We start from the raw sequence: 25,564 nt of genomic DNA, 5'->3' as shown, positions 1-25,564 counted from the left end.
GGTGCCAAGACCTTCAGAGAGAATGTCTTCATTTGGAGTCATAATACTTTGGTTCAAGCTCATTGGAAATATTTGTTTCATGTATCTGCAATGCAAATACCGTAGAGAGAAAATTTCCAGACCTGTGTCAGGACCAAGTATTTTAGAGGCGTGGAGGAGTAAGAGGTCACAACGGGGAATGAGGAGTTCCATGGTGGCCCAAGGTGGGTTCCTGATCATGGGTGAAGGGTTGGATGGTGGTGGTGGTGGTTGGGGGAGGGGGAGGGGGGTCTCCGATCGCGCTCGAGTCTGATTGTGTTTGGGGGTGCAGACAGAACGTGTGGGGATAGGGGAAAGGATGGGTGGGGTTTACTGGGTTAGCTTGCTGGGTCTAGAAGAAGCGCGCCTGTTCCTCCTGACCCACAAGCTGTGTTGTAAAGGCATTTACATTATGGGTACAACTCAATTTGCCTCCTTTAAGCTGCCGTGTTTCCTGAGGCTCGGCACTGAGTTGAGGTCACATCAGATCAGTAAATATCTTGTTGAATGGCGGAGCAGCCTTGAGAAGACCTTTTTCTGTTTCTAATTCATACGATACCTGGCCATCTGTGGGTAAAAATAGAATGCCTGTTAAAATGAAGGCAGGCGGCCTCATTATAATAGTTAAATGTGTAGTGGCACAGTGGTTAGCACGGCTGCCTCACAGCGCCAGGGACCCGGGTTCTATTCCAGCCTTGTGTGACTGTCTGTTTGGACTTTGCATGCTCTCCCCGTGTCTGAATGGGCTTCCTCTGGATGCTCTGGTTTCCTCCCACAGTCCAAAGATGTGCGGATTAGGTTGATTGGCCATGTCAAATTGCCCCTTAGTGTCAGGGGGATAAGTAGGGTAAATATGTGGGGCTATGGGGTTAGGGCCTGGGTGGGATTGTTGTCAGTGCAGGCTCAATGGGCTGAATGACCTCCATCTGCACAGTAGGGATTCTATCATTCTTCTCCTATGATTCTTCTTCTAAATGAACAAACCCTTTCCATGAATGAGTTGGCTGCCCGCCCCTCATCCCACCTCTTGTTAAAACTGGAATTGGGCAGGTTCAGTTCCTGTTACAGATTTTGTACATTTTTAATTTCTGACATGAGGCCAACCCACAAACATTTGAGAATTAAGATTCAGCCCTGAGTCCAGCTCACAGCCTTAATCACTCCAGGTTTCTAGGTCAATATTGAATCAAAGTTTTCTTGCATTGTTCCCATCTGCCATCCTCCACACCCTTAACCTACTGCTTCACCATTTGGCTGAAATCAGCAGGCAAGAATTAGAAACAGTTCAAATTTCTAGCCTTCTTCATACAGATCGCTTTTTAAGCGCTAGCATGAGGTGACACAACACCAATATTTTGTTTGGCAATAACTTTTTTTTTTAATTATTTGGTTTAAAAAAAAAGAGAAAAAACAAAGACCAGAGGTTGCACTAAGCAGCCATTGAAGATTACAGCAACATCACTACTGTCGATTAAGAAAAAAAATAGCACAAACACCTTCATAAAACAATTTTTACCCAACTGTGAATACTGAATGTGCCTCAAATGTAACAAATGTCCAGCTGAGGTGGTGTTGCTGTGTCGGATTTGACAAAGGCTATAAAAGAGTAAAAGAATTCTAAAAACTTGTGTACCCAGAAGGTGAGATACATGAACTTTATGGAGGAAACATGATAGAGACTTGCAACTTCTCCCTATGATTAAGCCAAACACTAAATCAACCCACCCAAATCCATCCAATATAGGCAACTACTGACCTTGCACAAATTCTAAATCTAGCATGATTCCACCATGAATACTGCACGTACACATAGGCCATCTTCCAAGGATTCAAACCTGCTACTTTTGTCCTACCTTCTCCTTGCTACGCCAAACTAGCTTTGAGAATATTTCAGTTAAAAATCATAGGCAGTTTAAACAGCATTAGGGCCGGTACTTAAATAGACCTGGGTCGGTTGGCTTTATGGGCTACGAGTGAATATTGCGGAGTGAAGCAGTAACTCCAGAATGGCACTGAAATGAAATACTAATGTTGCTGAAACTTGACCACAATAACCAGTTTGCCATTGACAGGTGATATCAGCAATTAAAACAGGTTTTTCCCAACAATATCCAAAAATAATGATTCAGACTAAAACTGGCTTCCTTTCGACCGACACTTGTCGGTCCAAATGTCAAAACAGTGCCAGCTTATTACTGTCCTGCAGGCGCGCTTGTTGGACAGCATCAGATAGGAACGACAATTTTCCGTGCAAGGAGAACCAGAAGAGCCAGGTCTGTATTGCCGTGAAAACGTTCAAGCGCTTCAACTGCTTCTTGCTGCGTAAATCCTGATCTTCTTATTCGTTCAACATTTGCAGCCGGGAAACCCTGGGTTGACGAAGCCGGGGAACATAGTTCTAGAGGATTGGCCAAAGAATGTCTATCAGGCTGATTCCCATTTGCTTCCATGGTCCCTTCCCACGTCATCGGAGCAGCTGAAGCCTCTGGGACCTCTGAAGGACATGGTACGTTATCTGTCGTCGCTGGCGAATGTGTCTCACTACTTTGTGACGTCCGGCTGCTTTGAGCTGCTGCAGCATCAGGCGTATGTATCATCCTCTTTACCGATAATTCTTGGACCTGCAATGATTCCTCAGGGGGGGAAACATCCATTTCCTTTGTTAGATCCTTGGACACAGTAATAAAAGTCGCCGCCTTGTCCTTTGCTTCTTGTACAAGCATCTCCACAGATTCAACTCGTGTCACGTCCGAGCTAAGTTTCTCTGGAAATACTTTAGGGCATTCCGCACTGTTGTCACTTTGAGAGGAAACGTCGGAATTAGCTGAGAGCAAAGGTTCTCTTTCCATTTCCACGGCAACAGCTTCCAGTTCTGCGCTGACACACATTCCGCTCAGGGCATCATTATCCGAACTTTCCTCAGATACTTCCATTGGTTGAACGCATTCCTCCTGATCTGTGGCGTCTGACTGACAGTTGTCCGCCGAACTGGCTGATGTCTTCAACGAAGCTTTCTGACACGAGGTGACTAACTCGCGATGCAGTTCAAATAAAGTAGCTACAGGGGAGAAGTGTGAATCAGAGTCTGCTGCCTGATCCTGCTGATAGGAAGACTGTTTCATCTCAGTAAACAAATATCCCTCTTCGTGCTTCTTATTACTTGTAAACTCAACAGGTATATCCACCTGAGCAATAGAGGTGTTTGAACTTGCATGTGCATCCTCAAAGTCCTGATCTGAGATATGGACTTTCTCCTTTTGACAACTGCTTTCTGTGTTTTTTGATGCTGAATGTCTAATTTCCTCTACCTGCTGTTCAGTACAGTTTGCAATTTCAGCACCACAGAATTCAACATTCCCAGCTGAAGGTCTTTCATCGGTCTCAGTTTTCTTTTGACAGCGACACAGATCTTTTTCAGCTGTTTCAAGGTCCATGTCTGATGGCTCAGTGACTTGCTGCATGTGGCTGCACGGATCATTAATCTGCTCCCCAGTTTCAATGGGCTGCTGCGCTTCATCCATGTTCGAAGAAGCATCAAGAGCCAGTTCAAGTGAGGGTGGTTGGATTAACCTGTCGGCTACACCCTGTTCAGACACTGGATCGTAATTTGGCCATACAGCTGAAGAAACCTCTCCGCCTCTTCTTATCGGTGATTCCTCCAAATCTTCTTTGCTTAAGCTTTCCAGCTGGGTTTTGGTTATAAAATCTGGAAGAGCGCAGTCTTCCTGTGTGATGCCACCCTCTTCCATGCCATCCTCGTGTGGACTCGTGTCTGGCAGGACACGTTTGGGCAGAGTCTCGTCATCAGTACTGGACGTTGGATGTTTCAAGGGGTTTTGCGAGCTGTGATTAATGCTTTCACACTGCAATATGTGCTTTTTCCTTAATGATGCCTGAGAAGGAGCAGACAGATTGTCAGGAGATAAAGGAGTCAATGTATTGTCCACAGATCCTGATGGTGCCTGTTTTTCTGCCTGTGTTTCCATGCACTCAGGAGTCATCTGAAGGCTTTTTACACCTGTAAGTTCAAACTTGTTCTGGTTTTGTGAAGGGAGGCTAGCAGGGACGGAAAGCGAACGGTCCAACTGACTTTGAGTTTGGGGGGCTTGAGACAGGTCACTTCTTGTACTGGGAAGTGGGAGATGAAGATGATGAGGTGCTGGTAATGAAGGGCTTTCCAATGAGGTAGTTTTGCCATTTTCTTTCCCTAAAACAAAAAAAGGAAATTGAGTCCTAGATTACAGCTATGTATGCGCCTTATTCCAAAGCATCTTATACCAAAATGACCCAGCAGTTCCAGTGCTATATCTTTGTTCTGCCCTTTCTATTCTTTACCAAACCAGCACCATGTATACAATGTTAAAGACCACTTTTATAGATGGCATTTTAATTTCTTTGGTTAAACCTCAGCACAGACATTTCATTAAATAATAGAAGTTCAGTTATAGTGCTTGGTGAGCTCACTGAACTGGCAAAAATTATGGGCTTGGTTTATTTTTCCTGCTAGGGCTGTAATCGGAGGCAGACCGGATGTTACAAACAGAACCAGCATGCTGGTTTCCCCGGCTCCATCTTGTCTATGTGCCCTGTTGGCCATTTTTTCAGGAGTGAGAAATGGTGGGGGGGGTGCTAACTGCCGGAAGCAGTGGGTAGCTGATCCACCTCATTAATGCCACTTATGATAAGTCAGCTGGGATTTCCCAGTAAGCCTCCAGATTCCTGTAGATGCCAGTTTAGCCATCTCGAGATGGCTTCTTGGGCAGCAGACAGGAGAGCCGGCACTCCAGGCAGGCTGAGGGGCACTCGTTGCCTGCCTGGGTGCAGCAGCCCCCGGGGCTGCCCCTCCACAGTGCTGACCTGACCTGGCTGCAAAAGCCATTTTTTTAATATTGAAATGTTGGAGAGAGGATCTTCCATTTTGATGTGCCTTTCCCTCACTTACCTATCATTGCAACCTGCTGCTGCTTCCAAGCTGGAAGGTTCCTTATTGGCCTTCCAGCTTCCAGAGCCCACCCATTGTCGTTATTGGGTGGCACATTCACCCTCTGGCCTTTGCTTGGCTGCTCCAAGGAACATCACAATAAGTGTAGCACAGGTGGATTGGCCATGCTAAATTGTCCCTTAATGTCAGGGGGACTAGCTAGCGTAAATGCATGGGGTTTTGGAGATAGGGCCTGGGTGGGATTGTGGCCGGTGCAGGCTCAATGGGCCGAATGGCCTGCTTCTGCACTGTAGGGATTCTATGAAGTAGCTGTTTCCCAGAGTGTGGGCCTCTGGTCCACATTTGAGCCTGACAGCAGGGTTCAGAAACTCACAGGAAAAATCCTGCCCATCATAATAGGAAAGTTCAAGTGCACAGTGCCTAATTGAATCATAGGTACTTGTCGTTAGTGAGCAACACTGCTCCAACTTATCCTAGGCCATCATTCTCTGAAGATTGACTGTTATTTGATGACTGCAAGCCGCATTGGATCTTAATTGAGACTTTGTATCATTAAATTATGGAATGTTTATTATAGGATGCACATTAGTGTCGGATGTAAACAATTTGTTAGTAGGGTGTCACACAGCAATCACTCCTGTGTAACGCTGCAAAGAACATAAAGTATCCTGAAATGTGACAGGTGATTTTTGTAATTTCTTGACGAGCAACAGAGCCAAAAACCAGGTATTTATTCAGACGTTTTCACAGTGTGTTAACTTAACACATCTGTGCTAACTTTATCTCGGAACTGGTGAGCCGGGATTGCTCTCCTTAGAGCAGAGAAAGTAAAGGGGAGATGTAATAGAGGTATTCAAAATTATGAAGGGCTTTGATGGAGCAATAGAGGAGACATAGTGGTAACATCATTGGGACTAATAATCCAGAATTAAAAGTTGTCAGAAAAATGCATCTGATTCATTCATGACCTTTGGGGAAGGAAATGTGCCATCCTTACCGATTCTGTCCTACACGTGACTCCAGGCCCACAGTGACTCTAAACTGCCCTCTGAAATGGTGTGGCAAGCCACTCTGTTCAAAGGCAATTATAAGGATGGGCAACAAATGCTGGCCTTGCCAGTGACATCCATAAAATAAATAAATAAAGCATTTACACTTGCAAAAGGCTCAGTGGCCAAAGGACACAGATTTGAGATAACTAGCAAAAGAACCAGAAGCGAGATGAGGAGAATTTACCTTACCATCAAGAATGCACTCCCTTAAAAGAAGAATCAATGGTAACTTCCAAATAAGGAACTGGATATATACTTAAAAAGGAAAAAACTGCAGGACAATGGGCAAAGTGCAGGGGAATGGGACTAATTGGATTGTTCTTTCAAAGAGAAGCTATTGTGCAGAGTGGGGTGAATACCTTCCTTCTGTGTTATATGATTCTTTGAAGACTGCAGAGTGAGTAGCCTTATGGAGTGCCTAGTTAGCTTGTGAATAGGGAATGCCTCAATTGAGTTAGAAAGGCTAAAAAAAACTGAAACACTCACTGGGATTCACCAGTTCAAACAGAAATATTATACAAGTGAACAGACAGGAAGCGAAGAATTGTGCAGGCATTGACTTAGCAGTGTGGTTCCATTAAGCCATAGCTGATCGTGAGGGTCATCCAGGTCCTCAAGGCAGTGCAGTGAAGAACAAATCTAAATCCCAGGATCACAGAGAAGGGCGATGTGAAATCTGACTAGCTATACATCTTCAACCTCAAAAAAGGACAACCCAGAGAGAATCTTATATTAACAAGAGAGATGGACAATGGGAGGAAAATGTAAACTTAGGGCAGTAAACCAGGAGAGTAGGAAAAGAAGGGACAAGGTCATGAATGTGAAGGACAAAGTATGGGCCACTGTCGAGATGATTTTTTAAACAAAGGTGATTGACATGTTGCCAAAATTACAAATGTTGCCATAGATTGTTGGATTTTTAAAGTATTAATAACAGCATGCACCAAGAACAAGTCATTATTTTATCAGCAAATTCTGGGCCAGGTGATTATTTGCTTTGACAGTCTGTCACTGAATGACACTGATGAGCGCAGGTCCAAGGAGTATTATATCCATATTATTGTGTTAATTCCCTAACAATAACTTGAACATCAGAGCTCTGTCCCTGAGACATGTACTTTATAGTGAAACACGTCATTGTAACAGGAACTGAAGTCATTTCTAGATGTTATAACGTTATTCCTGACTTGATATGCGAATTGGAGGATAAAAATGGTAAGGACTTTTCAGGCAGGGATGTCCCACTTCTACGTCGGGTTATAAAACCCTACTGCATTGTTGCGAAGATGACTGGGAGTTCTATACTTTGTTGGGTGATTGAGATACAGGGACAGTTCACCTCCCACGTTTTGTTTTCCAATCGAAAGCAACAAAACGTGGAATTCTGTAAACGACTCTACCGTCCAGCACAAAAGGCATTGTTCACTTTCAGTACATAAACAGAAAAATAAGAAGCTACGTTGTGAAGCGAGCCATGTAGCTCAATTAGTTGTACCACAGTAAGTAATTTAAAAGTAAAGGAACATTAAATACCTGGGCTACGATCATCTTCAGGGGCAGCAAAAGTGCAACATGCATCAGTGATGCTGGCGTCCTGTTAGGATAAAAAAAACCCAAAACAAACCAAACAGCAAACTTGATTAGCCAACGTACACATGCAGCATGCATATACTTTTACACATCACTGTGGATATCAAACAGATCAACATTCCACACAAACATATCACAGCGTAAGTTTGAGCGATATTATTAGACAGTATTCATTCCATTAACACCCTCAGCTTCTGGAGCTGACGTGGGAGGCTGGACTGACCAGAAAAAAAAAACACTGGAGTGGAGATATCAATGTCGTGTTAATTATAAATACACACATGATGTTATAGACACAGTGAAACATAACAAAATGGAGTAGGGAAGAGAACAGGCCAACACATTCCCCCAGGAGATAGTGTGAATCTATGTGGTTTTAAATGTGAATGGCTCAAGGCTCTGTCTGACCTTCTGCTCTGTGTGGCTCAGTGCTAAGTCCACACTCCAGTACATGCTGATTAAGCTAATTTAGTCTGTGGCAGTAGTAGGGTTACTTAAATTGGCCTCCGAGGGGAAATCAGCCAAGATTCCTGCTCCTGATTACTATCCAGTAATTCCAGCTTTGTCATGCATGTAGACCTTGGACCGGAGCAGGATTGGACTCAGCTCTGAACCACTTTATGGTCTAAGGCCTGCAAATGTTCACTGTTCAATCCCAAGCTAAAGTTTGCCACTTTGAGACAGTGGAGGCTGCCAGTGCCCATGGGATTACACCCAAGCCAAAGCCAGCCACTTTCATAAAGCCAAAGGAATAACAATGGCACAAAAAAACTGAGTAAGCTGTGCAAAAAAAACAGAAAAGAAAAAGTTTCTACTTACCTTCCCATGAACAATCATGAGACCAGGACATCACCCAGGATCTATCAAGTGAAACCTTTACTGTAGACTAATTTGGGTGGCTGGGTTAGGGGACATCCTGCCTTAAACAATCCTGCTGTCCACTTGGGCACCAAATTTTAAATTACTGCATTTCGCAACTAAATCTATATTTACACAATTCTGGGAATAGGAAAAGACTTGTTGCAAATTTACCAGATTCCTCTGCCGATCTGTGTAGTGCCTCGGCCAGCTCTGCGTCTGCCAGCTCCTCAGGGCGAAGGTCATCTCGCGGAACACCATATGCCAACCTGGCACACTCTGGCAGCTCTGCTTCAGATAAAAAGCGAGTCTCTGTGCCTGTGGTGCTGATAACTAACACGTTGCGTTTCAGGTCAATTGAACACTGCAAGCAGACAGGAATAAAGAGCAACTGCATTTATAACGCTGGAAATTTTAAAAATCGGCAAACAAACAAACAGCTAAATCTCTAGAACTGGTTTAAATTTTCATAAATGAGACAAAATGTTTTATTTATAAGTTTATTTATTTATTAGTCACAAGTAAGGCTTACATTAACACAGCAATGAAGTTACTGTGAAATTCCCCTAGTCGCCACACTCCGGCGCCTGTTCAGGCAAATGCACCTAACCAGCACGTCTTTCAGATTGTGGGAGGAAACCGGAGCACCCGGGGGAAACCCACACAGACACGGGGAGAACGTGCAGACTCCACACAGACAGTGACCCAAGCCGGGAATCGAACCACTGTGCCACCGTGCAATATGCAGCGTTTTCCATCATCAAACAGGGTTTGTTCTAGGTCGCTGTCTCTTCTTTGTGTCTACATTGGGGCGGCACGGTGGCAGAGTGGTTAGCATTGCTGCCTCACAGCGCCAGGGACCCGGGTTCGATTCCCGGCTTGGGTCAGTGTCTGTGTGGAGTTTGCACGTTCTCCCCGTGTCTGCGTGGGTTTCCTCCGGGTGCTCCGGTTTCCTCCCGCATTCTGAAAGGTGTGCTGGTTAGGTGCATTGACCTGAACAGGCGCCGGACTGTGGCGACTAGGGGAATTTCATAGTAACTTCATTGCTGTGTTAATGTAAGCCTTACTTGTGACTAATAAATAAACCTTACATTGGTTGAGATAACAATTTGAGGGGTTTTCTCGACCCAATGTCCCTCCTTTCCTAAAAACACCGATTCTTGCTAGGCCACAAATTTAACAAATGTGTGGCACCCCTTCATATTAACTTGGACATTAGAGCCCTGATTTTAACTCGTGACAGCAGTAATGCAGGGATGTGCCAAGGCAGGTGGTAAGCCAGCTTAACCTCAGCCGAGGGGCCTGGCCTCATCTGCATAGAGCCAAGACAGGCTTCTGCCCAAAACTGGCTGGAAGTGGCAGATATTCAGTAGGTGAGAACACCAGTTCAAGCAGCACCAGGCTACCATCAAGAACCAAATGACAGGAAGGGGATTCCAGACAGCCTTAACCATAGAACTCCTACAGTGCAGAAGGAGTCTGCATCAACTCTCCGAAAGCGCATCCCACCAAGGCCCATCCTCAATCCCAGGGATTTACCATGACTAATCCCCTAACCTACACACCTTCAGATACTGAGGGGCAATTTACCATGGCTAATACCCCTAATCTGCACATCATAGACTGTGGGAGGAAACCCATGCAGAATTGAACCCGAGTCCCTGGTGCTGTGAGGCAGCAGTGCTGATCACTCTTCCAACGTGTTGCCCCTCAGGATTGAGGTTGGAAAGTTTGAAAGAAAGCTTGGGGCAGGAAAAGCCTTGTGGGACCCAGAGGAGTAATCAAACTGACCCCGATTTATTTTTCCTGCTAGTTTAACCGAGTGATAAATCCACAACAGCTAACTTGCGCAGGACTTTGTCTAAAATAACAGACACCAATTATGTTATCGGAGCTGGAGCTGCATAAAGAAGATACCCACCAGTTTCCAGATGTGTTCTTTCTATCTGCTCAGAATAACAAGTTAAAATCAGAGCTGGGGGAGGAGACTGGGATCTGGAGTAGCTAAGTCCAATGGCAATTTTAACTGCCTGCCCAGTTGAGAAACACAAAGCAGGAACTTGTTGTTGCCAGTTATATCTGGAGCCAGTGAATTCTAAAGAAAATTTGTTGATGAAGAGCCTTGGAGTGTGTCATGGCGTTGCAGTAGAAGGAGCAGTTGCACGAATGGGTGAATGGCCTTGTATATACAGAATCAATGGCTTAGTATGAATGGCCTTGCATGATCTGAATCAATGTTCATGGGATATCAGCTCCAAACTTTCAACTGTACTACCCTCGTCCTAATTAGTTTGGCTCCGCTACCTAGAATTGTTGCTCGCTTCTCACCTGGTGCCTTTTCAGCATGTCGAGTCCAAGCAACATATCCATTGGCTGATCTTCCAGGAGAGAGAAGGAGCAGGGAAGAAAGTCACCTTCAATCTGAACCTGAGCTGCAAAAAAAAAGATAAAACTAAAGCCACCTGAATTGAACAACAACAATAAATAACTACTGAACACCACTGTGTCTTTTCCCTGTTTCTGCGCACAAATATTTGACTTCGCCCATGGTTCCCTTCCTGTGACTACTGACAACTCAGCCCCTTCCTTTCTGAAGCTGTTGATAACACTGCCCTTAAGACTTATCTAGACAGCTATATGAACGGAGTGGGAATGGAGGGATACAAAAGAGTGGTCTAGTTTGGACCAGGGAGCGGCGCGGGCTAATTGTTCTTTGTTTCTCGTTTCAAGGCTTCATTCAAGTGCCAGTACAGAGCGAGACTGCGGATAGTTGGGAACCTGTCTCGGGGGCAGGGAATTTCAGATGGTGGTCGTAAAGCAGAAGTGGAAATGAATAGGGTTGGGAAGCATTTTCTGATCAGGGCCAGTGTGATCTCCTGGACTCGTTTCGATCACCACAGGGGGTCGGAGAGGAATTTCCCAGATTTCTTTTCCCCATATTGGCCCTGGGGTTTTCACTCTGGGTTTTCGCCTCTCCCTGGAGATCACATGGTCTGGAATGGGGGGGTGGGGGTGAGTTAATAGGTTGTGATGAACAAAGCATCGTAGCTGTGAGGGACAGCTCGGTGGATAGGATATTAGGATGTAGATAGGCTGGAAAATTGGGCGGGGATCCTGGATTCAGGATTCAATCCTGGACCGGGGAGCGGCGCGGGCTTGGAGGGCCGAAGGGCCTGTTCCTGTGCTGTATTGTTCTTTGTTCTTTGAAACTAATGGGAGGTACTCCAGCTCTAGAAACAGAACAAAAAGTAGGAAATGCTGGGGGGAAAAACTCAATAGATCTGGCAGCATCTGTGGAGAGAGAATCATAGAATCTATGGCATGGGGACAGGCCCTTCGGCCCAAACTGGTCCATGCTGACCAAAAAGCCCATCTAAGCTAACCCCATTTGCCTGCAGAGTTAACCAGAGTTAACATTTCGAGTCCGTATTAGAACAAAAAGTAGCTTCCAACTGGTGCACATCTAGAGTCAGGAGTCATCGATAATGCTGGAAGGATGTTTTCCCTGGATAGGAAATCTAGAACTAGGGTTCACAGTCTCAGAATAAGTGGTCAGCCATTTAGGACTAAGGTGGGGAGAGATTTCTTCACTCAAGGTTTTGTGGATTTTTGGAGTTTGCTATCCAAGGCGACTATGGATGCCGAGTTGTTGAGTATATTCAAGATGTAGATTGAGGGAATTTTGCATACTTAGGGAATTATGGGATATCAATATAGTGTGGGAAGGTGACTTGAGGTAGAGTTCAGCCAGGTTCATATTGAATGGTGGAGCAGACTCAAAAGGCTAAATGGCTTCCTCCTGTTCTTTTTTCTGATATTCTGATATTTTTGTCTTGGACCAGTACACTATTTTTGGTTATGTTTCTCTGTATCATTTCAAGAGTTCTTTCCTCCCATTCCTGCTGCCAGGAATGGGCAGTGGGACACTGCACTACTCAAAATGTTACATCAGCTCACTGCAGATCAGAAATAGTGAGATACCAAATCAAATCTTCTCCAATAAACACCTTCAGGACAGTAGGGGATGGGGGGGACTGGAAAACCCACCACCATATCATAGCTATCACTATTAGCTCTGAAGGGATGGTAATCTATATATGCAGACAACTCCTTGTGATTTCCCTCCAACCATTTAAAAATTCATACCGCTACATGTATTCTGCTTTACTTCCCAAAACAGCAGTAACAGAAGCCCATCGCAATTCTAAAAACGTAGGTTCGTACCATGTTAAACTACTCACCCAAGTGAACTCTGCCGATGATTTTTTGTGTTCCAACACCTTTAGCGATTCCTGCCCACCGCCTATCAACCAAGCGCATGATGTTGCACCTCTCAGCACATGCCTGACTCATGATTGTCATCTGTGCTCCTGTATCAGTGACAGTGTAGACTTATTAACAAATTGGGTGCACAATTTCACTGTTAGATCACAGCCCCACAGTACCAGTCCCATTTGCTAACCTGCCCAAAAGTAATCTGATCATTCCAATTTAAATATTTACTCCAACGCTTGGAAGGATTTTATCATGAGTGCTCACGGTGAAATTATATATTGGATACATGGGAGGAGCAGCCATGAGATTAAGTAATAGCATTAATGATTGTGTACTAATGTGTATACAGAGAATGGGTGGACAAAGCAGCAATTGTGTATTTAATGGCCTGTATAGAGGATATCGGCAAGTGGCCATTGTCTGTATACAACAAATACAGCATTTATACATGGAATAATGGTGATGTAATAAAGTGAGTGTAGTAAACCTGCAGCTCCCACGCTATGTCTTGTATATCTGATATTATTCAACTATATACTTTCTCTGCACTTTTATCCAACCTGCTTCCCAACCTGGCCTGCTCAGAATGCTACCAAGGATTTTACAATTGTTTCAAACTAGCTCAGAATCTAGATATAATTAGTCTCACGAGAACATATGAACTCACCTGAATCCACAAACGCTTTAACTGGCATCCCATTAACCTTGCAATTGATGTAGAGCATTACCACCTGACCAAAACTCTCTGGTGATTCTTCCATTGCAATTGTCATGTTCTCCTCAATGTTCTGCTGCCTGGGAAACAAAACTGTCTGTTAACAGCAAAACAAAACGAGGTAGAAGAGCTACCACAGCACTACAACTAGAGGCTAGATCCACACACTCAGCAAGCAAAACTCACCAGCAGAAGTCGCCTGAGGTATAGGACTAAAGCTAGCACTGCACTGTCAATCCTGCCCTTCTTCACATCTTTTTTGTGTCTGTGGTTATTCCTAACAGGAGAGGGATGTGGGAAGTACTCGTGAAAAGCTACAATAAGACCAGAACATGTTCTGCGAAACAGATGGAGTGAATAGGAAAACAGTGGTTAACCCATCCAAGAATTCCAGCTGCCCAGGTAAACTGGCCTGTGAAGGACTGATTGCAGAGAGGTTGGGAAAATCGAGCAGTGCACGGACAAAACTCTCCACCCATTACTCAAGCGCTGCAGCAAAATTCGCACAAGGTATTAGAGGCCTAAGTGATAAAAAATTACGAGTGCCCTAGGACCAACATAACATTCCCCCAACAATTCTGCAAGCAAAAGTGCATTTCAATATGTTTCTCTTTCTAACTTTCTCCCCTCTCATTTGAAAGCACTGGATTTCATGTCAGCGAATGATTCCATGGGCTCTAAACACAACCTGGTGCCATGTTCAGGTGGCTATAGTTATTATGTAAACTAAGAGTGCGTCGGCAGGCTATTCAACTGTAGAATACATCATAGTCGAGCGTAATTTTGTCCTCTGTCAACATTATACAGATTCCAGCAAAGGGGACTTGGAAGCAGGAACAATGCTCAACTTTCCCTGCCTAACGTAGGGCACCACATTCTGTGTTCATATTGTGTTCAGACAGAAACCATTCAATACAGACAATCTTGGATGCTCTGAGTGTAAGGAAAACAAGAATAAAGAAAAATAAGTCCCTGTGATTACACAGCACCTTATCGCCATCAGAACGTCTCAAAGTGTTACACCCAATGAATTACTTTTGAGCGCAGCAAGTGTTGAGTAAGAAAACTCAAGAGCTCAAGCAACAATGACTCTATACCTGATATCTTCCTCAATTTTGGCCTGTGCCTCCAGGTCGAAGGGGTCAGCATTCAGAAGTCGGATCCTCTCCTGTTCTCGCCGTGCTCGCTCCTGCTGCTGTTCTCGTAACACCTTTGTAAACTTATCTTATGGAGAGATGGCACAAAGTGGAAAAAAAAACTGCTTAACCATCGAGACAGTACATAATATACAACAGCCATGAGTGAGCACAGCCAAACAATTGATCACTTAGCTCAACATTAATTAATAATATGGGAGTCTTTCTGCCTCTGTTAATATTATTACTCATTTTGGTTCTTTTGTTCAAATTTTCCTAAAAGACTCTTGGGGCTCTTGTGCAAATGTCCTCACCTCCACGTCTAAAGTCACCAACTCTTTGCCAGAGTACAGTTCCATAGGCAGTGGCTGCCCTATGGTTATTCATCCAAGTGGTCATTTGTGAGCTATAATGAAACCAAGTTTGTCATGACCATTAAAGAACCAACGTGAATTTACATAATGTTTTTCATGTCCTCTGGATGTCCCAAGTGATTTACAGTCATTTAAGTGTTTTTTTTGAATTCTTGATGCTGCTGTAATGGAGGGAAGAGGCAACAGATAATCAGTGCACAGGAAGATCCTACCAACAGCAATGAAACAAATACCACATCATCTGTTTTAGTTTTGTTGCTTTAGAGGTAGAGTGAACAGGACAGTGGGAGAACTGCCCACTCTCTGATTGGTGCCGGGGGACCTTTTTATTCAGTTGAGAGGTTTAACATCGCGGCTGAAAGACAGCACCTCCAGCAGTGCAGCACGCCCTCCAGTACTGCACTGAGGTCTCAGCCAAGATTATGTGTTCAAATCTTTGGTAAGGGGCTTAAACCCAAAATCTTCTAACTCAGAGGTGAAAGAGCTACTAATAACCTACGGCCGGAACCTGCTAAAACCATGAATTTTCTTCCTTGCTGGTTAACTTCTCCGGAGTTTTGGGGAACATTTAAAGCAGAAAATAACCAATCATATCCTGCAAATAAAAACCTCTCCCTCCAATTTCCCATTGCATTTAACAAGAAAAATGAGGAAGCTTATTCCTCACCCACTGTACTTCTCATTATATACCCTCACAAACATAATTCATCGTATAATAAAAGCTCACAACCTCATCCCTCACCTTGTCTTCAATACTTCTCTGCCCCCTTCTCACCCATGCTCCCACTTCCATAGGCAGCAAGGCATATCCTGCTGAGTTTTAAAATATCCTGCACCCTCCTGTAACCAGGCAGAATTTGTACTAAAGGTGTGCTTTAGCAGCCACAGAACTACAGTAGTGAGCGGCACGGTGGCACAGCGGTTAGAACTGCTGCCCCACAGTGCCAGGGACCCAGGTTCAATTCCGGCCTCGGGTCACTGTCTGTGTGGAGTTTGCACATTCTCCCCGTGTCCGTGTAGGTTTCCTCCGGGTGCTCCGGTTTCCTCCCACAGTCCAAAGATGTGCGGGTTAGGTTGATTGGCCATGCTAAATTGACCCTTAATATCAATGGGTTAACCGGGTAAATATGTGGGGTTACAGGAATGGGGCCTGGATGGGATTGCAGTCAATGCAGACTCGATGGGCCGAATGGCTTCCTTCTGCACTGTAGGGAATCTATGAGCCACAACTGTCATACGGAAGCTGTCTAAAACTAATGCACATGACAATCTAATATCTGTACTCAAAACCTTTTTTCTATCTATGTACATTTATTAGCTCATTATTGAATTCAATTTCCCAACATTTTCATTAATTATCAATACCGTTTAATAAGCAAAAGCCCATTGATACACAGGGAGTATCCCTTATCAGCCTGCTGTGGAGGAATTCCATACAGATGTCCTACAACAAATTGTGAGCAGTGTTTTAACCACCACAAGTCAATTCAATTGTGAAACGGGAACACCTACACAGAGGGAGAACAGCAGAAATAACAAGACAGAATTTCCATATTTACCAAGATCTCCGCTAAGAAGGGCCTCAGCTAATGGAGGATTTCGCTCCTTCAGCAGCGAGAGCTCATGAGGGTTGGCCAGAAGCATGTCCCGCAGTAGAGTGGGATTATTTTCCAAACTGTGTGGAGCTGGAACAGGGGGAGGAGACGCAGTAGAGCTACTGGGAGTTGGCTTTGGTGGTTGCTGATGAGCTGCTCCATGCGCAGCCATTCCGTGCCCCATTGATCCAGGCACTGAGATACCACTGAAATCAATCCTGGGAAGTCCTGAAGGAGGGGAAGAAACAGAAATAGCAAAATACAGTGACAACGGGTAAAGCCTACACCAGCACTAGTGTCCATATTACATTGCTGAGAGGCAGTGTGAGAGATGTGTAAAAACCTATGAGCTATTGTACCTCTGGAATTAATATTAAAAACATGTTTGTAAGCAAGCTTAGCGAAGACATGCCTGTACAGCCTCTGCTGTACAACATGAACAATGATGGAAAGTTAAATTCCCCTTGGCAGGATCTTATTCTTCAGCTGTAGTCATCCTTTATTGACTGCACTATACAAGATCTTGACTTTACAAACAGAGGCATAGAGTATAAACGTAAGGAAGCGATGCTAACATTTTATAAATTACTGATTAATTCTCAGCTGGAATATTGTGTCCAATTCTTGGCACTATACCTTAAGAGGGATGTCAAGGTCTTGGAGTGGGTGCAGAGGGTTTTCTAGAATGATACCAGGAACGAGGAGCTTCAGTTACACGGAGAGCTTTCAGAAGCTGGGAATTGTTCTTCTTGAAGCAGAGGAGATTAAGGGGAGATTTAAGAGGAGGTTGGTAGATTGGGAGAAAATGTTTCCATTGACAGAAGAGTCGGAAACCAGGGGACATGGATTTGGGCAGCACGATGGCACAGTGGTTAGCACAGCTGCCTCACAAAGCCAGGGACCCGGGTTCAATTCCTGGCTTGAGTCACTGTCTGTGCAGAGTTTGCACGTTCTCCCATGTCTGCATGGGTTTCCTCCGGGTACTCCGGTTTCCTCCCACAGTCCAGAAGACGTGCTGGTTTGGTGCATTGACCATGCTAAATTCTCCCTCAGCGTACCCGAACAGGCGCGGAGTGTGGCAACTAGGGGATTTTCAAAGTAACTTCATTGCAGTGTTGATGTAAGCCTGATTGAGACTAATAAATAAACTTTAACTTTTTTTAAAGACGATTGGCAAAAAAAACCAAGGGAGACAAGGAGAATGTATTTGACACAGCTTGATGTTGTGATGTTGTGACTACCTGAAGATTTGGTGGCAAGAATTCAATTATAACTTCAAAAGGGAATTCACTGTATGCTTGAAAAGTAAATGTTTGCAGGGCTATGGGGCAAAACAGGGGAGTGGGACTAATTGGACAGCCCTTTAATGAGCCAAACCAAGCATGAGAGGGTAAATGACGTCCTTCTGCACTGTAAGATTCTAAGTAATAAAGCCATTATTAACGGTGATATTTTCATATAGGCAACCTAATAGCATGGCTCTGGCCACTCTGCCCAGTGGTTCAAGAAGGCAGCCCACCACCTTCTAAAGGGCAACTAGGGATGGGCAATATATGCTGGCCTAGCCAGCAACACCCACAAACCGGAAATGAATTTTTAAAAACTCTCCGTTTGTCCTATACAAAGAGAATATAGAATATTTCCAATCAAGTTATAATTCTGAACTCTAACAACTCTTGAATTGACAAAGAACAAACTAGCTCAGATATTGTGTTCAGCATAGACTCATTTGAAGAATTAAGAAAATGCCCAAATAATTTTTCCTAAATATATACATTTAAGACATTCATGCAAATAACCTGTCCTCTCCTCAAGGCATTGACTCCCTGTGAAGTATAGTTACATGAGACTTGAACACTCTTCCAGTACTCCACCCAGGTGAGTCCGGACAGTGAAGCCCACAGCTATTGCACCATATAATGTATCATCTAAGCCCAATCCCGTCCTCATCCAAAATCCATACGCTCACCCAGATAGTTTTCAACATGATAACGATCTAGAGCAGGAAACTTGAGCTGATTTCCTCCTCCCTGATCCAAGAGTACTAAATTTAGCAGCAATGCCTTTAATGATAACTCGCCAGTCTTGCAGGGAGACTGCAGGAAAGGAATGACTGATATCCTTACACCCTGCAGTTCCCTGTACCACAACCATTTCAAAAGGATAATCACCTGTGTAATTCCCTTTGTTGTCATGACAATGTTGGGGAGGGTTCAAAGATGGGGTTTTACAAGAGGGTGTGTACAGGACCTGTAGGCAAAATGGGTAATCAAATCATGGAAACTGTTGGAAAAACGATTGGTAAGCTATTCTTACAGGATCTCTCACCTGATACACTGGGGAGTGGTAGACCAGACTGCACCGGTGGTCTATCCAACTGTCGCAATACCAGAACATCACCATCTTTCAGTCCGTACGCTGTCAGTGTTGAATGATCATCTGTCAATGGCCTCTCTGCAAAGATTATCTGACACAGAAACAGCACTCAGATTTAACTAACATACAGTGATTCTGCCACTGGCAGGCACCTCAAGACTCTGCATCCACCATCCTTTCAGGAAGAGAGTTCCAAAGATTCACAACCCTCTGGCTGAAAATATTTCTCCTCATCTCTGTTTTAAATGGACGCTCCCTTATTTTTAAACCGGGGCCCCCAAGTTCAAGATTCACCCACAAGAGAAAACATCCTCTCCACACCTCCTTGTCAATACCCCTCAGGATTTTCAATCGAGTCACCTCTTATTCTTCTAATGAGTGAGGTAACTTTCTAAATTCCGTTGGGTATGGTTCCAATGAGTAAGGGGGGGGGGAATTGTATTTTAAATTGTAAAAAAACTTGTAACCAACAACTGTCCAAATAAACAGATCTATTTATTAAATTTTACCAGAAACCAATCAAAAAAACACTTGCTTCACAGTCCCTTACTTTACACTATAAACTTTCAGTAGCGGGAATCAAATGCGGCTCGAGTAATTTGCTTCACCTTTTCATAATTATGTTTCATGGGAAGTGGGTATGAATTGGAAAAAATATAAAAAGATGTACAGAAAAGGTATGGGAATGAAATTACAGTACATAACTCATACCGTGATGATATACTGTAATTTCTAAAGTGCTGGCTGTCCATATTTGATCAATGTATTTTTTTCCAAATACACGATTGATCAGTTTTAACCTTGCTTGCTAATTGGTATGGAGCCTCCACATTCAGTTACTACTTGTTGCTGATTTATGAATTTGACATTGCAATCAATTAAATGCAAATCGCTTGCATATATTTGAAGTCTTGCACACAGCGCTGCACATCAACCCGGTTCCTGCCTCACTTCGGAGATTTGACAAGCAAGATAAGGCTCATTCAGTCACTGAAAATCAGTGAACCTAAAAATACCGCAGCGCATTAAATAGCGTAACATCTCCATCGTTGTAAAAAGTGTCCCCTCCAAATCAAAATGAGCAACGCAAGAGTTCTCCAAAGATTCTTTGATTATTATAAGGAAAAGGTATGGGAATGAAATCACAGTATGTAACTCACACCAAGGTGATCTGCTGTAATTTCTAAAGTACTGGCTGCCCAGGGTATTTGATTATTAGCAGCAGTTCATTAAATTGCTTATGGTGGGTTGGGCAATACATTGTTTCATGTGGGCAGGAATGTTATTCTATGCGTTGCACAAAGGTGACATGGTGGAAATGTGTCCCTTTAAAGTCATAAAATCTTAATTCTTAAGTTGACAGTGTCTCGGATTCATTGCATTTAGTTGTTGTTTGATGAAAGAACAAGTTGAAATGTGGCGAGTTTCAAACTGCACGTGAGCACAACTGTTACGATGATTTTGCAACGGGGAATAGGTGTCACACACCTGTGTGGTACTTTACGATATCATCGGATTTCCTATTGCTCACAGTAAGATGCGGAACGCTTGTGTTCTTTTGGATGTATTGGACTGTGCAAAGAGTATGCTGTTGCTGAACTGGATCATTTTACCGCGACAGAGTAATTGCTAAGCATTCTTGAAATCCATCACATGCTGATTACTCAGCAAATCCTCAGGTCAATTAGGAGTCAGATGGCTTTCTTTCAGTTTCCTTTTTTAAAGTGTGGCAAATGTGTCTGTGGATGTATCTACAGACAGGTGCAGTTATATCTCAGGCTGTGTGTGGGTCCTGTTGCATATATCTGGGTATGTACGCGTGTGTGTATATATATATACACACACACAGGCATAGCTCAGGATATGGTTGTAGATAGTTCCAGCTATGTATATCAGGTTTGGTGGATATATTTTCATGTGTGTGTGTAGGCAGGTATAACTACATATAGGTTGGGATTTTCTAGCCACACCACAAAATCCCACCCAAGGTCAACGGCATGGTCCTGTCCCAGCTGCTACGATTCCCGTGGAGGGCAGTTCGGGAAAATTCCACCCAAAGTGTTTTATATAGCATTTGTCCTTTTTTTTAAAGCCATTTCACTTGGAAACTTGGTCAGCTTATGGAGCCCCGTGTTCTCATTTAGTGTTGCAAGTTTAATTTTAAAGTTGTTTTGCACCAGGTCTGATGTAGGGCCCTATAACATAATCTCCACCATTTTGGAACCGCCTCTGCAGCTGATCTCCAATTTGCGGTCTCTGTCACTCCCGCAACACTCCTTCTCACTGCTGACCCTCAAGGTTCATGACCTTTGAGGCTCCCACCCCTCCCTCTTAATGCTGACTCTCCTGTTTGCAGCCTCTGTCCCTCCCGCTCACCGCCTCTCCAGCTTACCTCCCGCAAGTCACTGCTCTCCCTGCCTCTCACCTCTAGAGCCCTGGTTCAGGAGAGGGAGGCAACGAACAGGAAAGGTGGAGAGTGGCTGGTTGCACGAGAGGAAAGGTCTGCACCAGATAGGCAGGTCAGGGAGCAGCAGGAGTTGTGAACCGGAAGGTCAGTAAGTGTAACGAGTCAACAGCAATCAGGAGGGTCAGGGAGTTGAATATGTGGTGAGTAGGAGATTTGGCAAGCAGCGGCAGTGACCAGGAAAGAGTAAGTAAAAGGTTAGCATATTTAGCACCGCAATGTATGTCAACTTACAGGGTATAATATTTAATTTTTTTTCCTGATGATAAAGTTCCTACAGAACCTAACTCTAGCTTTTACATTGATTTTAATTGGAAACTCTTATTTGCTTAAAGTTGTTTCATTTAAAGTTGCGGTTTTCAGGAATGCAACTACAACTTTAACTGAGTCATAATGTAAGCTGTTTTGGGGAGGTCTTGTGGCACAGTGGCCTGCCTGTGAGAAAGAAACTCTGAGCTTGAACCCCACCTCAGGACCTGACGGCCAAGGAAGGTGGACTATCAACCTGTAAATCCTCCCAATGTAAGGCAGGAACTCCTGGTCAGCCATGTGATGGAAAGAAAATTGTAGTCTCTACCAACAAATGTAAAAGTGTTTGTTGCCAAGCAACTCAGGGACTCCCTGTGTGATCTATAAGGCTCCACCACCGCCCCCATGTTTTTAGTACTCAGGAGTATGTGTGTGGGTGTGTGCCAAGACAAACATCAACTGTGGCTGGAGGATCATCAACTCGGTGAAAGATGCTTTTTGGTCTGCCCGAAAACCGTTGGTCGTCCAGTGCAAAGAGTTGTCCACAATTGAATGTTGCAGGCTTGAACCTTCCTGAGGGAAGCACTAAAGGGTGGGGCAGTCGCCACAAAGGTGCACGGGTGGAAAGGCCACCGTCTAAGGCTTTTCAGCCATAGCGCACTGAGGGGCTTGTAACATTGTCGGACTCCTCGGGCTCTATGCATGCCATTGAATGAATGTGGTAAGTATCACATGCATCGCAATTATGCTGAGGTACCTCGAGAGTTTTTTTTATTTGTGGGACATGGGTGTCACCGGCTGGCCAGCATTTATTGCCCATCCCGAGTTGCACTTGGACAGAGTGGCTTGCTCGGCCATTTCAGAGGGCAGTTGAGAGTCAATCACATTGCTGTGGCTCTGAATTCACACGTAGGCCAGACCGGGCAAGGACGGCAGATTTCCTTCCCTAAAGAACATTAGGGTTTTTACAGCAATCAATAAAGATTTCATGATCATCAGTAGATTCTTAATTCCAGATTTTTTTTAACTGAATTTAAATTCCACCATCTGCTATGGCAGGATTCGAACTCGGGTCCCCAAAACATTAGCTGAGTTTCTGGATTAATAGTCTAGCAATAATCCCAGTAGGCCATCGCCTCCCCTCTAGGGAGAGACGATGAATAGAACATAGAACAGTACAGGCTCTTCGGCCCACGACGTTGTGCCGAACCTTTTCCGAAACCAATATAATTGCACTTTCCATAATGTCCCATTTGAAATGTTTTGGAATAAGCTTTTTAGACATTTTATGAATAAAGTATATTTTTGAGAAAAGTGGCATGCAGAGGACTGTCTATGCCTTTTAACTTGACAAAGGGTCATCTGGACTCAAAGTCAGCTCTTTTCTCTCATTACAGATGCTGCCAGACCTGCTGAGATTTTCCAGCATAGTGAAATGCAGATATGGCTCTGGAATTCAGCCCAGCGTACAAGCAAAGCTTGTATTCAATTGTAGATACCTGGGTTGTTTTAGTATATAGTTAATTCAACGGAGGGGAGAGGGAGTGAATATAACCCAATGTTATACAGCTCTGACAAAGGGGCATCCAGACTCAAAACACTGGCTCTATTCTCTCTCTACCGATGCTGTCAGACCTGCTGAATTTCGCCAGTATTTTGTGTTTTTGTTTCGGATTGCAGTATCCACAGTATTTTGCCTTTATGTTATACAAGGTACAGATCTGTGTATATACCTGTTTAGGCATATGTACCCTGGGGTTTATTTGCTCAAAATCAATGCTTATACTCTAGTGTGCAGCTTTAGGTCTGCTGCATATGCTTGCCACCAGATGTATAAAGGATTGGTCCTGGTGGGAATATCCTGGTTGAGAGATTCAGATGCAGGTTTCATATCACAGTATATATGGGTGTGGTTGCATGTAGAGCGATGAGCGGGTCTGACTGTGTATGTTACTGGGTGTGTGTACTCTGGAGCTGGTATACTGAAGCCTGCACACGTCCCTCCTGCTCTCACCTGGCTCTCCGCCGCGGGGATACTGCTCTCCATTTCACACAGCGCCCGGAAAGTCTCCAGCTGCATGCCGCCATTCACCTGCAGGGTGAAGGTGATCTCGCTCAAGTCGCGCCGCACACAGTAAACGGTGAGCAACATGGCGGCAAACGGCTGCCCGGTCCCCAGAACCCGGCACAGAGCGACTCCTGGACCCCCGGGGGTTGGCGGGGGGCGGGGGGAAGGAGGGTGCAGAGACGGCCAGCACCGAAACCCGGCCCCTGATCGCCGCTACGCCGAGGCCCGAAGCAGGGGAACTCCCAACACACCAACCCCGCGCTGCACAATCTGCCTGACCGCACCGCCGCAAACCAACCCCCGCCGCTTTGTCGCAAAAAGAAAACAGCCGCAAAGCGCGTCCACGTCGCAGTCCCGCCGCCATCTTGGTGAGGGAATGTAGTCCAGTACCTTACCACACCCACATCCATACCAGGTTTCCACTGCACTCAATGTTAGAATTACTAACCGACTCCAGCACTGCTGCCGTCATAGAATCCCTACAGTGCAGGAGGAGGCCATTCAGCCCATCGAGTCTACACCAACCACAATCCCACCCCAGGTCCTGTTCCCCCTAAGTAAGAGTTTTAACAACACCAGGTTAAAGTCCAACAAGTTTATTTGGTAGCAAATGCCATTTAATAAATCTGTTGGACTTTAACCTGGTGTTGTTAAAACTCTTACTGTATTTACCCCAGTCCAACGCCGGCATCTCCACATCATGACTGTTCCCCTACCCCAGTGGTTCCCCCAAACTTGTTTCACTGGGCCGCACTTTCGGAATAAAAATTTGCTCGCGTCACACCGATTTGTTTTAAGAAATACATTCAAAAACAAAACTCCTAGCAGTGCTTGATTCATAACATAGAACGCAACTACTTTATATCATGGAACATCCAGAAAGTATAAAACAATGCAGCTACATAGAAACATGAAAAATATCTATCCATGTTTAAATGTTTCTTTGATTGCCCTTGAATCTTCCCGCCACACTTGCCATCCTGTCTCGTCGCACCAGTGTGGTGCGCCGCACCCTTTGGGAACCACTGCCCTAACCCCACCATATTTACCCTGCTAGTCCCCCGATACTAGGGTCAATTTAACATGGCCAATCCACCTAACCCACCCATCTTTTGAATGATCCCATCACAGCATAATCAAGGACCCAGGCAACCCGGACATACTCTCTTCCACCACCTTCCGTCAGGAAAAAGATACAAAAGTCTGAAAACATGCACAAAAGTTTGAGAACACATACCAACCAACTCGAGAACAGTTTCTTCCTGCTGCCATCAGACTTTTGAATGGGTCTGCCATACATTAAACTGATCTTTCTCTACACCCTAGCTATGACTAACACCACATTCTGCACCCTCTCCTTTCCTTCTCCCGTGTACTTTACAAATGGTATGCTTTGGCCGCATAGTGCACAAGAAACAGTACTTTTTACTGTATCCCAATACATGTGACAATAAATCAAATCAATACTTTTGCCCAATAGTCCAGATCCACAGATAGGAACTTTACAGAAATATTTTCAGAAATTAGTCCACAATCTAAAACAAAAAGGCAGTCAACTGCTAGTTTATTTAAAATTCCCAGATATTTGTCTGCTGCATCTGGCTTTGGGTGATCAGCATTCCGTTTTCCTTTCAGTTAATTAAATCCCTGATGAAGTAGCTCTTTTAAGGTACCAACATAATAAACTAACTCAAATTAACTTAGGGACAAAGTAAAAGGGGCAGCTCCCCAAAAGGAAGGGGGGGGGAACAGCCCGAACCAAAAACAAAGTCAAAAGGAAACTTAAAACGTCAAACCAAAAGGTGATTATCGGGGTCGATAATACACCCCAGCCCCTGCGGCGCCCAGCGGT

The 25,564-nt window shown here is 44.4% G+C and overlaps 1 protein-coding gene across 5 annotated transcripts; it reads right to left on the bottom strand.

The window, feature by feature from the left end:
* Window positions 1-356: 356 nt before the first annotated feature.
* ddi2 (DNA-damage inducible protein 2) lies at window positions 357-24,002 on the bottom strand. 5 transcript variants are annotated; one of them, XM_078238956.1, is made up of 10 exons: window positions 23,659-24,002; window positions 18,884-19,022; window positions 16,520-16,783; window positions 14,548-14,674; window positions 13,403-13,530; window positions 12,702-12,830; window positions 10,789-10,892; window positions 8,635-8,824; window positions 7,546-7,606; window positions 1,376-4,225 (listed from the first exon to the last, which is right to left on the bottom strand). In XM_078238956.1, the coding sequence occupies exons 1-9, from the start codon at window positions 23,794-23,796 to the stop codon at window positions 7,590-7,592; spliced, it is 1,236 nt and encodes a 411-aa protein (XP_078095082.1). In that variant the 5' UTR covers window positions 23,797-24,002; the 3' UTR covers window positions 1,376-4,225; window positions 7,546-7,589. The 5 variants fall into 5 exon arrangements, with proteins under 5 accessions (XP_078095081.1, XP_078095080.1, XP_078095082.1 ...); XM_078238957.1 differs by lacking the exon at window positions 7,546-7,606 and adding an exon at window positions 8,422-8,462 and having other exon boundaries at window positions 1,380-4,225; window positions 23,659-23,994; XM_078238955.1 differs by lacking the exons at window positions 1,376-4,225; window positions 7,546-7,606 and adding an exon at window positions 357-585 and having other exon boundaries at window positions 23,659-23,994.
* Between the last annotated feature and the right edge of the window lie 1,562 nt (window positions 24,003-25,564).

The sequence above is a fragment of the Mustelus asterias genome, chromosome 22 (assembly GCF_964213995.1).
Source record: "Mustelus asterias chromosome 22, sMusAst1.hap1.1, whole genome shotgun sequence".
NCBI lineage: Eukaryota > Metazoa > Chordata > Chondrichthyes > Carcharhiniformes > Triakidae > Mustelus > Mustelus asterias.
Note: the sequence above shows the minus strand (reverse complement) of the source record. Positions and strands in the feature narration are given on the sequence as shown.